This window comes from Ruditapes philippinarum, unplaced genomic scaffold, assembly GCF_026571515.1.
Source record: "Ruditapes philippinarum isolate M1 unplaced genomic scaffold, ASM2657151v2 ctg3235_1_1_1_1, whole genome shotgun sequence".
Lineage (NCBI taxonomy): Eukaryota > Metazoa > Mollusca > Bivalvia > Venerida > Veneridae > Ruditapes > Ruditapes philippinarum.
In genome coordinates this window covers 41839-54620 of record NW_026860668.1, presented here as the reverse complement: position 1 = coordinate 54620, position 12782 = coordinate 41839, and the positions used below count along the sequence as shown (strand labels likewise).

Below are 12782 nucleotides of genomic sequence, written 5' to 3'. Positions count from 1 at the left end.
ATTGCCCTTGGATAAAAAGGTGTTTTTTTTGTATTGCCAGCTACGCAGAGGTTTGTCTGGACTACTCCTCAGAAACTACTGGTGCAATTTCATCATCAATACTAAGTCTAGTTGTCATCTCATTAACATTTATTGTTTCATTGATTTTTGTCAGAGTGTTGGCCCTTTCATGATTTTAATTTTGAAATTTGTTCGGACTGCTACTGTTATACCACTTATTCAATTTTATTGAAACTTTACAAAATCTATCTATATCTCAAATTCTTGTGCATATTACACAGGTTTTTTAGGTTGAATGTCTTTTTGCCGAGGTAAGGCTATCATGAGGCGATACATGTTATCACTGATGGTCCTTGTTTTATCGTTAAATTTGCAGCAAAGGCTAATAGCTACTTGATAACTGGTGATCATTTACATGCAAGTCTACAAAAAAATTATGTTTATTCAGTTGCTATTTACATTATGAGGAGCAGATCTGTCACTGTCATCTTTTTCTGATTATTACAAATAATATGAGCCGTGTCACGACAAAACCAACATAGTGCGTTGGCGACAAGCATGGATCCAAACCAGCCTGCGCATCCGCGCAGTCTGATCAGGATCCATGCTGTTCGCTTACAAAGCCTATTACAAGCACAGAAAATAATAGCGAACAGCATGGATCCTGATCAGACTGCAGGGATGCGCAGGCTGGTCTGGATCCATGCTGGTCGCAAACCCACTATGTTGGTTTTGTCATGACACGGCTCATATCATCTGAATTATTTTCTGATCATTACAATCATCAAGGATTTTTTGGGGAAAAAAAACAATAAATATTCAAATGTGGAAAACTAGAGACCTGCCTCAAAGGATACAGATATCTACAGTTTTACTGAAACTTGTTACAGTTTGAACTTGTCTTTAAAATCTCACAACATTCCAGCTTTGCATAGGCAGTGGTCCCAAGTCCCAAAACGTTAAAATCAGAGCCCTGAGGCTGTGTCAGGTCTGTAAATAAAAGTACATTCATGATTGTGTTCAAACAATAACAATAATGTTTTGGCACTAAATCACAAAATATAATAATGAGTTTTAGTTTTAAACAGTGTCATATTTATTTTAGTTTGATTCACTGTGAAACAGAATTATTTAAGCTTATATATATTAATCATTTTCAAGTCCATTTCTTTGAAATAACGAGTGCTTGTGTCATATATGAGGAAACATGACTGTTATCCCAGTAGGGCTAGAACCCATGAGCCCTGGTCCGTGAGGCACGCCCATTAACTACTTAGGCCAATGCTGCCTGTTGAACAAAATACATGTAGCTCTCTATTTTAAGTACCAGTACATGTACAAATGTATATAAATGCAGTCAGCTTATTTACCACTTGTCTGTTAGCCCAATTGCTGACCAGATAATTTGGGTCAGAACAATAAAATTTTCCAAGACATTAGCTGTTACCAGACTGGCCTTTGAAAAAGTTGATCACCTTAGAAGACTTTGAAAATGAAATGACTGAATTTCAGTTGGAAAAAACTAACTCATTTATCCACAATTCAGGCAAATATGGTTACAAAATAACTGTATTAATCATTATTCTTTTCACCTTCATTTTCCATTTTAAAAAGTTAAATGTTTTTTGGGCTTGTAAAACACTAGTTGGGCATGTTGGTATTTCCAACAATGTCTACAATCTTGTACTAGCCAAAAATTTGGCTTGTGGTTTTCTGGTTTTATATTCTTTGACTGAATTTATGTTATGTTGGCATGAACAGAATGCAGGCACTTAAAGATTGATTGTTGAGATTATAGGAAAGTTTTGAGAATTTTTAGTTATCTAGATTATACAGGTATGATGTGGGTTTTACCCTACTCAGTAGACTGTAAAATGTAATGCGCTACCTATAGAATTTCTCAAGATTTTTGCTTTGATAAGCTAAGGGGGGTAACAATTGATTGTTAAAAGTTTCTGCACTAAAATGCTAAAATTATATCCAGGTGAATATGCTTACAGATGCATTCCTCTTTATTTTTTGTGATGTCTGGAAAAATGTGTATTTCCTGACACATAGAATGAAAGACTCTTTAGGTTGGATATTGTTCTTGCTATTTTCTCTTTTAGATTAATGGGACTTCTCAATATAAAATTAATTAGAATACGTATTTTTTACTACTTCATATAATTATTAATAATATTCAGATTATTTTATTAATTATATCATATTATTATAAAATTTGCTACCTGAGTTTAAACTTAATTATTAAAAATTTCATATAAATTATGATTGCTGGTTGCAGAATCCCATATAACTGTAAAAAAGTTGAAAAGTGCTAAATGAAGTTCATATTACTGAATATAATCAAGTGCCTTGGGAAAAAATGTTTCTTCCCTACTTCTTTTTAACGCGACTTTAATCGGAAAGTAATCGATTATGTCCCATCCGATTGAACCGATGATCGATTGGGACAAATTTCATCCGATTTCCATCACTAGTTATAGGTTGTTATGATGATTTGATTGAACTGTTACTACAACCGTGTTCAGGCCTAAAAAAAAATTGATGTGTTTCTGGTGGCGAGGCCAAAAAAAGTAGGGTTGGTAGGTAGGATTTTTTTTTTTGCTGTCAATCAACGATTGTAGATATGATACGGATTATATGGTCTGTAAATTCCATAGCATAAAAGTATTTAACAATGTTAGACTACCAAACCTAGACTTCAATCTTACATTTTGAAATAAATTTTACCAATGGCATGACTCGACTTTCGTTTTCATTTTTTTTAATTCTTAATGAACAACTGGCTTCAATTGTAATATTCTCACTCTTAATATGACCATGCACGTCCAAAAAAATGTTTTGAGCTGTTTTGCTGTGGTCAATTAATTTGATTTCCTGTTTTGTCACACTATGATCGCATGTTTTTAAGGAAATCGCCAGCAGTGACACTTCGGCTGCTTGTTGTGCCGCCATGTTTGCCGGTGCGCGTTAATGCTTAATTGGAACACGAATCGTCTGTGCCTAACATCGTTGTCGACTCGCGATACTAAAACCTGTCTTCGGTACGGGCGCCAATTTTTTTTTGTACTCGATAAAAAACTTTGGGTCGGCGCTAAAAAATAGGGTCGGTCGGGCCACCGGAAACACAACATTTTTTTTTTTTGGCCTCAGCAAGTTTTTTTGTAAATATGATGGTTTTGTCCTGCTTTGAATGTGCATCATTAACCGAGTGGTTTATGTCATTGATTTCAAACCAATTACCCGTCATGGCAGCAAGCTGTGTGTTTGAATCCTGACACGACTTTCAGTGTCTATTCTTAGAGGGGGGATAAAGGGATTCACCCATATTTTTGAGAATTCCCATCTATTTTTTTAGAGGCAGGGGGGAAATATTACATAGAGAAAGAAGGAAAAGATCAACAAATATTATAAATTTTCACTTTTCGATAAAAATCCCCGTTTTTTAAATCTTTGGATTTTTTTTTGATTTTTTAATGTTACATGTAGGTAGCTAAATGCTAGATTATGGAACTTAGATGGTTGACCGTTCTCCTCGGGTGCCTGTTCATGTCTAAAATAATGCATGGAAGACACCTCTTCCTCCACCAGTTAAGGTAGAATTTAGTTAGTATGGATCTGTACTGTGTTGGTGCATTGTAAAACCCAACCAATTGAAAAATTGATCAGGTATCAAAATACCAAAAAAGAGCAGCAGATAAACTGGTTGGTTTATTTAAAGTAAAAAAAGCTTAATAATATCTGTTTCAAAGTAGCAAATGTATTTATTGCTTCTTTTTGTGTTGACTCTGTGGAGTAGTGGCAACATATAGGGTTCACTTCTCTGTTGTCTCTCTGTCTGTTAAAAAAACTTGTCCAACAACTGGTGCATTTTCATCCAAACTTTACAGGAATGATCAGTACCAAGTCTAGTTGTGCATATTTTCAGCATTTTCTGGTTCTATAATTTTTGTCAGTGTTATATAATATATATGTTTAATAATTCTTATATTTAAATTAAAGATTGTCTGGACTACTACTTATAATTATACCACAAATGGATTTCAGTGAAATTTTAAAGGATTCAGAATCGGTAGCTCAAAAACTTTCGTAATTATTACATGGGTTTTCTGCTTGAATGATTTTTAGCCAAGTTATGGCCCTTGAATGAAAAGGGTGTTAATAAAGTATGCCCAGACTACTCCTCTTATACCACTGTTGAAATTTCAATGAAACTTTACAAGATTGATTAGTAGGTCAAGTCCTTGTGCATAATACACAAGTTTTTCGCTTGAATGGTTTTTGGCAGAGTTATTGCCCTTGAATGAAAAAAGGTGATTTTTTTGTGTTGCCAGCTACACAGAAGTTTGTCTGGACTACTCCTCAGAAACTGCTTGTGCAATTTCACAAGATTTTAGGGGGATGATCAATACCATGTCTTATTGTGCATCTCATCAACATTTTTCGGTTCATTGATTTTTGTCAGAGTTTTGGCCTTTCATGATTTTAATTTTGAAATTTGTTTTGACTACTCCTGTTATACCACTAAAAAATTTCAATGAAACTTTACAGGATCAATCGATTGCTCAAATTACACCAGTTTTTAGGTTGAATGTCTTTTTGCCGAGGTATGGCTATCATGAGGCGACACATGTCATCACTGATAAACCTTGTTTTATCGTTAAATTAGGCTTATATCTACTTGGTGGCTGGTGATCATTTACATGCAAGTCTACAAAAAAATTATGTTTATTCAGTTGCTATTTACATTATGAGGAGCAGATCTGTCAATGTCATCTTTTTCTGATTATTACAAATAATTGAGCCGTGTCACGAGAAAACCAACAAAGTGCGTTGGCGACCAGCATGGATCCAGACCAGCCTGCGCATCCGCTCAGTCTGATCAGGATCCATGCTGTTCGCTTACAAAGCCTATTACAAGCACAGAAAATAATAGCGAACAGCATGGATCCTGATCAGACTGCGCGGATGCGCAGGCTGGTCTGGATCCATGCTGGTCGCAAACCCACTATGTTGGTTTTGTCATGACACGGCTCATATCATCTGAATTATTTTCTGATCATTACAATCATCAAGGATTTTTTGGGGAAAAAAAACAATAAATATTCAAAGGTGGAAAACTAGAGACCTGCCTTAAAGGATACAAATATCTATAGTTTTACTGAAACTTGTTACAGTTTGAACTTGTCTTTAACTAGTTTAAGAGTATTTTAAAATCTCACAACATTCCAGCTTTGCATAGGCAGTGGTCCCAAGTCCCAAAACGTTAAAATCAGAGCCCTCAGAGGCTGTGTCAGGTCTGTAAATAAAAGTACATTCATGATTGTGTTCAAACAATAACAATAATGTTTTGGCACTAAATCACAAAATATAATAATGAGTTTTAGTTTTAAACAGTGTCATATTTATTTTAGTTTGATTCACTGTGAAACAGAATTATTTAAGCTAATATATATTAATCATTTTCAAGTCCATTTCTTTGAAATAACGAGTGCTTGTGTCATATATGAGGAAACATGACTGTTATCCCAGTAGGGCTAGAACCCATGAGCCCTGGTCCGTGAGGCACGCCCATTAACTACTTAGGCCAATGCAGCCTGTTGAACAAAATACATGTAGCTCTCTATTTTAAGTACTAGTACAATAACATGTGTACAAATGTATATAAATGCAGTCAGCTTATTTACCACTTGTCTGTTAGCCCAATTGCTGAACAGATAATTTGGGTCAGGTCAATAAAATTTTCCAAGACATTAGCTGTTACCAGACTGGCCTTTGAAAAAGTTGATCACCTTAGAAGACTTTGAAAATGAAATGACTGAATTTAAGTTGGAAAAACTAACTCATTTATCCACAATTCAGGCAAATATGGTCACAAAATAACTGTATTAATCATTATTCTTTTCACCTTCATTTTCCATTTTAAAAAGTTAAATGTTTTTTGGGCTTGTAAAACACTAGTTGGGCATGTTGGTATTTCCAACAATGTCTACAATCTTGTACTAGCCAAAAATTTGGCTTGTGGTTTTCTGGTGTTATATTCTTTGACTGAATTTATGTTACGTTGGCATGAACAGAATGTAGGTACTTAAAGATTGATTGTTGAGATTATAGGAAAGTTTTGAGAATTTTTAGTTATCTAGATTATACAGGTACGATGTGGGTTTTAGCCTACTCAGTAGACTGTAAAATGTAATGCGCTACCTATAGAATTTCTCAAGATTTTTGCTTTGATAAGCTAAGGGGGGTAACAATTGATTGTTCAAAGTTTCTGCACTGAAATACTAAAATTATAACCAGGTGAATATGCTTACAGATGCATTCCTCTTTATTTTTTGTGATGTCTGGAAAAATGTGTATTTCCTGACACATAAAATGAAAGACTCTTTAGGTTGGATATTGTTCTTGCTATTTTCTCTTTTAGATTAATGGGACTTCTCAATATTAAGCTGAATAGGTATTTTTTACTACTTCATATAAAAATTATTTATATTATTCAGATTATTTTATTTATTATATCATATTGATATAATATTTGCTACCCGAGTTTAAACTTAATTATTAAAAATTTCATATAAATTATGATTGTTGGTTGCAGATTCCCTAATAACTGTAAAAATAAGTTGTTCACATTCTTTACAAAACAAAAGTCAAAGGCACATTATGCCTCAGAAATGAGTATTTCATTTTTAAGGAAGGGAAAACAGGGATTTTATTATGTTAAAATAATGGTTTTAGAGCATGTTATGCTTGTCACCTTAAAAAGTAGCACACTGAATAGGAAATTTATTTGTCATAAAAGTAGCAAAATGTAAACAAAGTAGTATTGTAACTTACATACAAAATACTAAATCACTTTACATTTATGTAAATATACTAATTGCCAAAAAGCAATTCATACCATAGATGGTTATAAGATAATTGGTCAATGAATAACTTTTTGGAAACTAAAAGAAAACACCCAAGAGTGATAAGCATGAATTTAAAAAGCATTTCTAGGGCATATTGGGCCTTTAAGTTAAACTCAAGAAGATGCAGTAAAATTGCAGTAGTTGTTTTGTTCTGTGTTGTTTACTGTGTGTCATTCAACTCAACCTCTGACATTATCTTTGTAACATGTAATTGACTTCTGACCACAAAAAATTGGCTCAATTGTTGTTATTTACTTGTAATGCAGTATTGTTTTATCAGTTTGAGCTTTAGATCATTCACCTAGTATGAACTAAAATGTGAATGTCCTGGAAATTCAAGAGACCATGTTGTGAAAATGATCCTTAGTTGGTGGGTATAAAGTTGATTGGTTTGTTAGAAGGGTAAATTTAAGGGTAAATTTGATATTTGCTTATCATGGTTTGAAGTCATCCGTTTGTGGTTTGTCTGAAGGACATATTCAAAATCGGTCATTCATGTTTTTGTTTAAAAGACATATTTGAAATTGATGGATCATGAATGAGAATGTTTCGAATTTACTTGTTTTTAAGTCTCGAGCATAATGTTAATTATTATTGTATATATTTTTTTATGAAAAAAAAAAAGGTAGTTCCCATCAATCTAGGCTAGTTAAATAAATTCAATATCAAAAGTTATTACAATATGGTTGCCTTTTAGTACAAAAATATATAAAGAATAAAGTGATACGTGTTTGCGTTTCTTTTAATTGTCACATTATTCACATTTTTGTCTTACATGACTGTATATTTTACAATTTACAAATTTGTGTCTGGACCGATAATTATTTCTTTATTTTCATACAGAAGACTTGTGTTTCTTTTTATTGTCACAATAAGATATTTTGCCGTATAAATTTGTCTGTGCATTGAGAATGATGTCTTCACTTTCATACAGACAACTTACCTAATGACTGCACCTCTTTCTTAATCTAAGAATGACCTTGACATTTATTTTTATGTATTTTTAATCTTATGCAGCAGCTGCTTCTTTCTTAAGATTTATTATAGTAGTTTAACTGGTGTATATTGGGAAATAATGTATCGTATCGATTGTTGACGACCTTGGTGTCAGGAAACAAGACAAACCGTGGAAGGTAAATAATTATCTGCTTACTCGACTAAACGAGAATCAGTTTTGCTGCCTCATATGACGTATATGGTATTGGAAAGTAATTAGTGAAAATTAATTAACAGAGTGATATGTTAACCTAAGGATGACATTATGGTTTTGTTATCATGATTTATTCATAAAGAGACATTATTAAACATGCATATTGATATTCTAGTCGGGCTGAAAGAAAAAAATCAATTTTAATTAATTAGTTTAGAGTAGCGCCTCTATAGTACCCCCGTGTGGGAAATATAATGGCCAGGAATAGAGAAGTTATTATATACAAGTCAATGTTATAACTCTGTTTATGGTTAACATTTGCACACTAATGCTAGAAATAACCTTTTTTAAGTTGATAAGTTGAGAGAGTTGTGACCTTGTTATTCAAGTGTCTAGCTGTCTCTCAACTGACCAAATATCATAGGTTTTAGCCCTTCTGTGGGTAAAAAATCATGATTTCTCATTCATACCATCTGACCAGTACTGGTAAAACTAAAGTTTAAACTAAATACTTAAAAAAAGTTGAGAAAAGGTCGCATTAATATCACTTACAATTGTATCATACCAAAAATTGGGTGGAGAAGTTGTCATGAACTGGTTGAGATCTCATAATGTATTACTTGTTTCTCGTGCAAATTCTATTGAAATTTGAGAAATTAACATCAATCTAGGAATATCTATGTTTTCCTGCATCTAATGATTAGTTTTCAAGATTTGGGAAAAAGTGATCAGCAGTCTTTGTACTCACCTATTGAATTTTTCAAACAATGCCAGCCATGCCACAATGTTGGTACGGTTAAAGGAACTCCACTAAGGTCTAAAAGCATGAAAACATAGAATATGAATTTCTTACATAAATCAGCAAGGGCACTCATTACTGAAAGATATGCACAAGATAGTTAAGGAACATACCCAAAAGTGAATTGAAACATATCTTTTACTATTCTTAGCCCAATTTGAGCAACGCTTTTAAATTTTGGTTCATTTCCCCACTTAGAATAGTTATTCTGGAGAAAGGGAGCGAGCAAATGATCAGAAATTTTGCACACAACTTACTGGTCTAGACCTACATCAAATTGAATATTAATGTCGAAAAAATTATTTCCAGTCTCATCATGTCTAAAAAAACCTCATATCAGTGGAGTCCCTTTAATAGCAAATAAACATTTCATAAAACCTCAGATAATGGAGTCCCTTTAATAACAAATAGATATTTCATTGACGTCCCTCCTAGTTAGTAAGCTAGTGGAGCTGTCATTTATACAAGTGACAAAATAAGTGACAGATAGGAATGTTAACCATGACAGTAATCATTCTTAATACTGACATTATCAGTTATACTTACAAGATACTGTATGTATAACATATATACAAATGTATAACTCACTGTGGGCAAAGTATAATAGTATGAAAACTGTATTCACATTACCTTATTCTATGTAAATATAAATTAGTATATATATATGTATGAATATATTCATACATTGGACCAGTTATATTGTGTTAGAAAATACCATGGAATATTAATTGATTAATTAATTAATTAATTAATTATGTTATAGAAATATGCTTATTGGACAAGTTATTTTAAGTTAGAAAATATTTTGGAGTATTAAATTAATAAATAAATTACTACAGGAGTATAGAATGATATAACAGACTTCCCGAAATACGTCGGTCCGACGGACATGTCCGATAAATTTTGATTAGGTCCGACGATTTTTTATTCCGGATTGGTCCGACTGTCTGGCTTTTATCCAAGGCGCATGTGTACAAAATGGCGTCGCTAAAGGTGCCAAACCTGGGAAAAAACGAAAATCTACATCAGAGGAGCGCGCAGAACAGCAGTAAAAGGATGAAAAGAATAGACCCGAGACAAAATTTAATGAAAAATTGTGAATTGTTTGTGTATGACAGGGAGGAGAAGAAAATGCGCTGTACTGATTGTGCCGATTTTAACGTCGAAAAAATTAAATCCGAAAAGTGTTTAAGAAATACAAACACAAGTTTTCCTTTGATTTTGATTAATTTTATCCGGTCTGACAGATTTCGTTTCGGTCTGACAGATTTTCATGGTTTGTCAGACCGAATGTCTGACACTTTTTTTTAACTTTCGGGAAGTCTGATATAACCCAGTTTGTATAATGTTATTTACTATTTTAGTATTTTGATAATACATAATGACATTTAAAATTTTCTTTCTTTTCATCAATTTATTTTTAGTGCAGTTTGTGCTGTATTACTGTATTAACAAGAAGAAATAATAAAATCATAGTATATTATATTTGTCATGAATCATTTAACTGTTAGAAAATATTTTTTATTTGGGATCATTATGGCTGTAAAAATTGACATTATTTTCGCACAAGAAATCTATGAAGATCACTATGATTGAGTGCTTTTATTGTAACTTTTTGTTATAATAATTTTTTTATGTTTATTTGTCAATAAATATGGTTATGAATAAATCATTTAATGTTTTAAAGTGGTAACAGATAGTTACAGATGTTTTTACAGGTAAAAGTTAACTGGTCCGTAATATGATATATTTACAGTTAAGAAAATCTTGCCGAGTCAGCTGTTTTTGTTTTGGGGTTTTTAGTCTGTTTAAAATGGTCGATGTTTAAAGTGTTGGTTGTTATATATTTTCAGGTGCGGTTGTGAAAAGAATGGGTAAATTGTCACTACAGTAAAAAGAATAGTTGAACTGGAGGCAAGGTGTGGGGGTGTCTTGTTAAAGAAATTTATCAAAATCTGGAATGTGATACATCAGCAAAGTGACATTGTGAGATCACTAGACCATGTCTATAGTATATATCAGCCATTCATATGACATGTGAAAGCCTTCTCGAGAGTTTATACAGTATAGTACTAGTGTATATATCACATGTGAATGATTCATTTCTTGGTTTGTGTGTAGGTGCACTCTTAAGTGGCAAGTCATCAAAAAAATATCAGTCCTGTATATCAGTATCGTACATTAAGATGTATGTGTTGAAAGGTTAAGATTAAAAAAAAAAATTATTGTATATTGATACATTTTATGAAGAAATAGAATGGAATATATTAGGGGAGTGGTATAAGACTATGGCTAGGAATTATTGCAGTGATGGAGATTTGGTGACACGGCAGCCGAATTCTGTAAATAAAGGGTGTATTTTCTCACTGTCTACTGGTAACATGGGTAACGAGACGGACCCAGGCGCGTCCGAGGTTAACGGCAACTATAAGATCGGGGATGCCTGTAATGAAGACATGTACAAATTCAAAACAAGTTCTTTGAAAACTGGGTCACGGGTAAGTTTCGCTGACCTAGACGGAGATGGAAATTTGATCAAAACATGCAGTGAATCTGAGTTAGACACTGAGCAAAACTTAGCAGCTCTTAACTTTGGTCGGAGCTTATCATATTCGGCCATCGAGAGAACAAAGAATATGGAATTAACGACGCATTCAGGTTTTAAAATGAAGCCATATGATACAAACTCCATTAGCTCACTTGATCGTTTGTCAACTAGTCCCATACAAGAGGAAGTGGCAGAAATGTCCGAGTATATAAACGGTGACGAGACTGAAATGGATCAGGACGGAGAATCTGAGTGTTCTGTTGCCATGGATACGGACAAATCTTGTGAACAAAGTCATCATTCTAGTCATTCTGTATCTCCACCTAGAACTCACACACAAGGAAAACCGCCATTACCTAACGGGAAATCTAAACACAGACCTGGCTCAGGAAAACAATCGTCATGGTTACTAAGATTGTTTGAGTCAAAAATGTTTGACATGTCCATTGCCATATCTTACTTGTTCAATTCAAAGGAGCCTGGTGTTCAGACTTATTTAGGTAAGTACATGTACATAGAATTACTGTGTTATTATTAATTCATGTTACCAAATATCTTAAGCAAGTCAAAAATATGGGTCACATAGTTTTGTTGACCAGTACAAGTTCATAATTGTATCCGAAACATATTAGATTGTCTGGTTTCTAATATAAGATGTATTTTATTTTGAACCCTAATCAAGATGGACCATCTTTCAGAACTTATTTTGTATGAAATGCATTTGTTCTATCCTTATGTTTACTTTACTTGTTTATAAATATAAATATGTTCAGTATTCTTTAGAAAAAAAACGCCAAAATATCATATTACCCAGTATTGCCCAGTTTAGGGAGTATTGCCCATTGGGCGGGGGGCGGGGGTCCCACCTGGGTTTTTATTGATGGTCAATACCCTGCCAACCTTGCTTTGGCCAAAACCTTTAACATTTTTAGGGAAAATTTTCATAGACATAGTAAGTATTGATTGACATAGCCAACAGTTCAGACCATGATCGAACTGCACACACTATACGGAAGGTTAAATATACATGTATACTATCTTTTTATACCTCTGCACTAATCAAATTTTATCCTATTCATGTACAATATAGGTCATAGTAGCAATGATACTTGATTTAACAATAGAAATTATTGGTAGTACTTACATGTAATGGTATGCATAATATGGATAAAAAGTAGTAAAAGAATGTTTCTTATAATACAGATTATTTCTACAGATTTGAACCATTCAGTCAATCATTAATGCATATACAAGTAATCTATATATTTAACCTTTTCCAATATTTAAAATAGGCATTCAAGTGAAACTTAGCCTTAACAAACATTTGCACAAACTTTGTGACATATTTTAAAACCTTTTTTTTAAATCATC

At 33.1% G+C, this 12782-nt stretch overlaps 1 protein-coding gene across 1 annotated transcript in view; it reads left to right on the top strand.

The window, feature by feature from the left end:
• The window catches only part of LOC132712994 (phosphatidylinositol 4-kinase beta-like), a 48158-nt gene that overhangs the window by 6274 nt on the left and 29102 nt on the right, over positions 1 to 12782 (top strand). Inside the window, exon 2 of the mRNA XM_060695431.1 lies at positions 10717 to 11911. Coding sequence (XP_060551414.1) covers positions 11152 to 11911 — 760 coding nt within the window. The 5' untranslated portion in view covers positions 10717 to 11151. The remainder of the gene's footprint in view (positions 1 to 10716; positions 11912 to 12782) is intronic.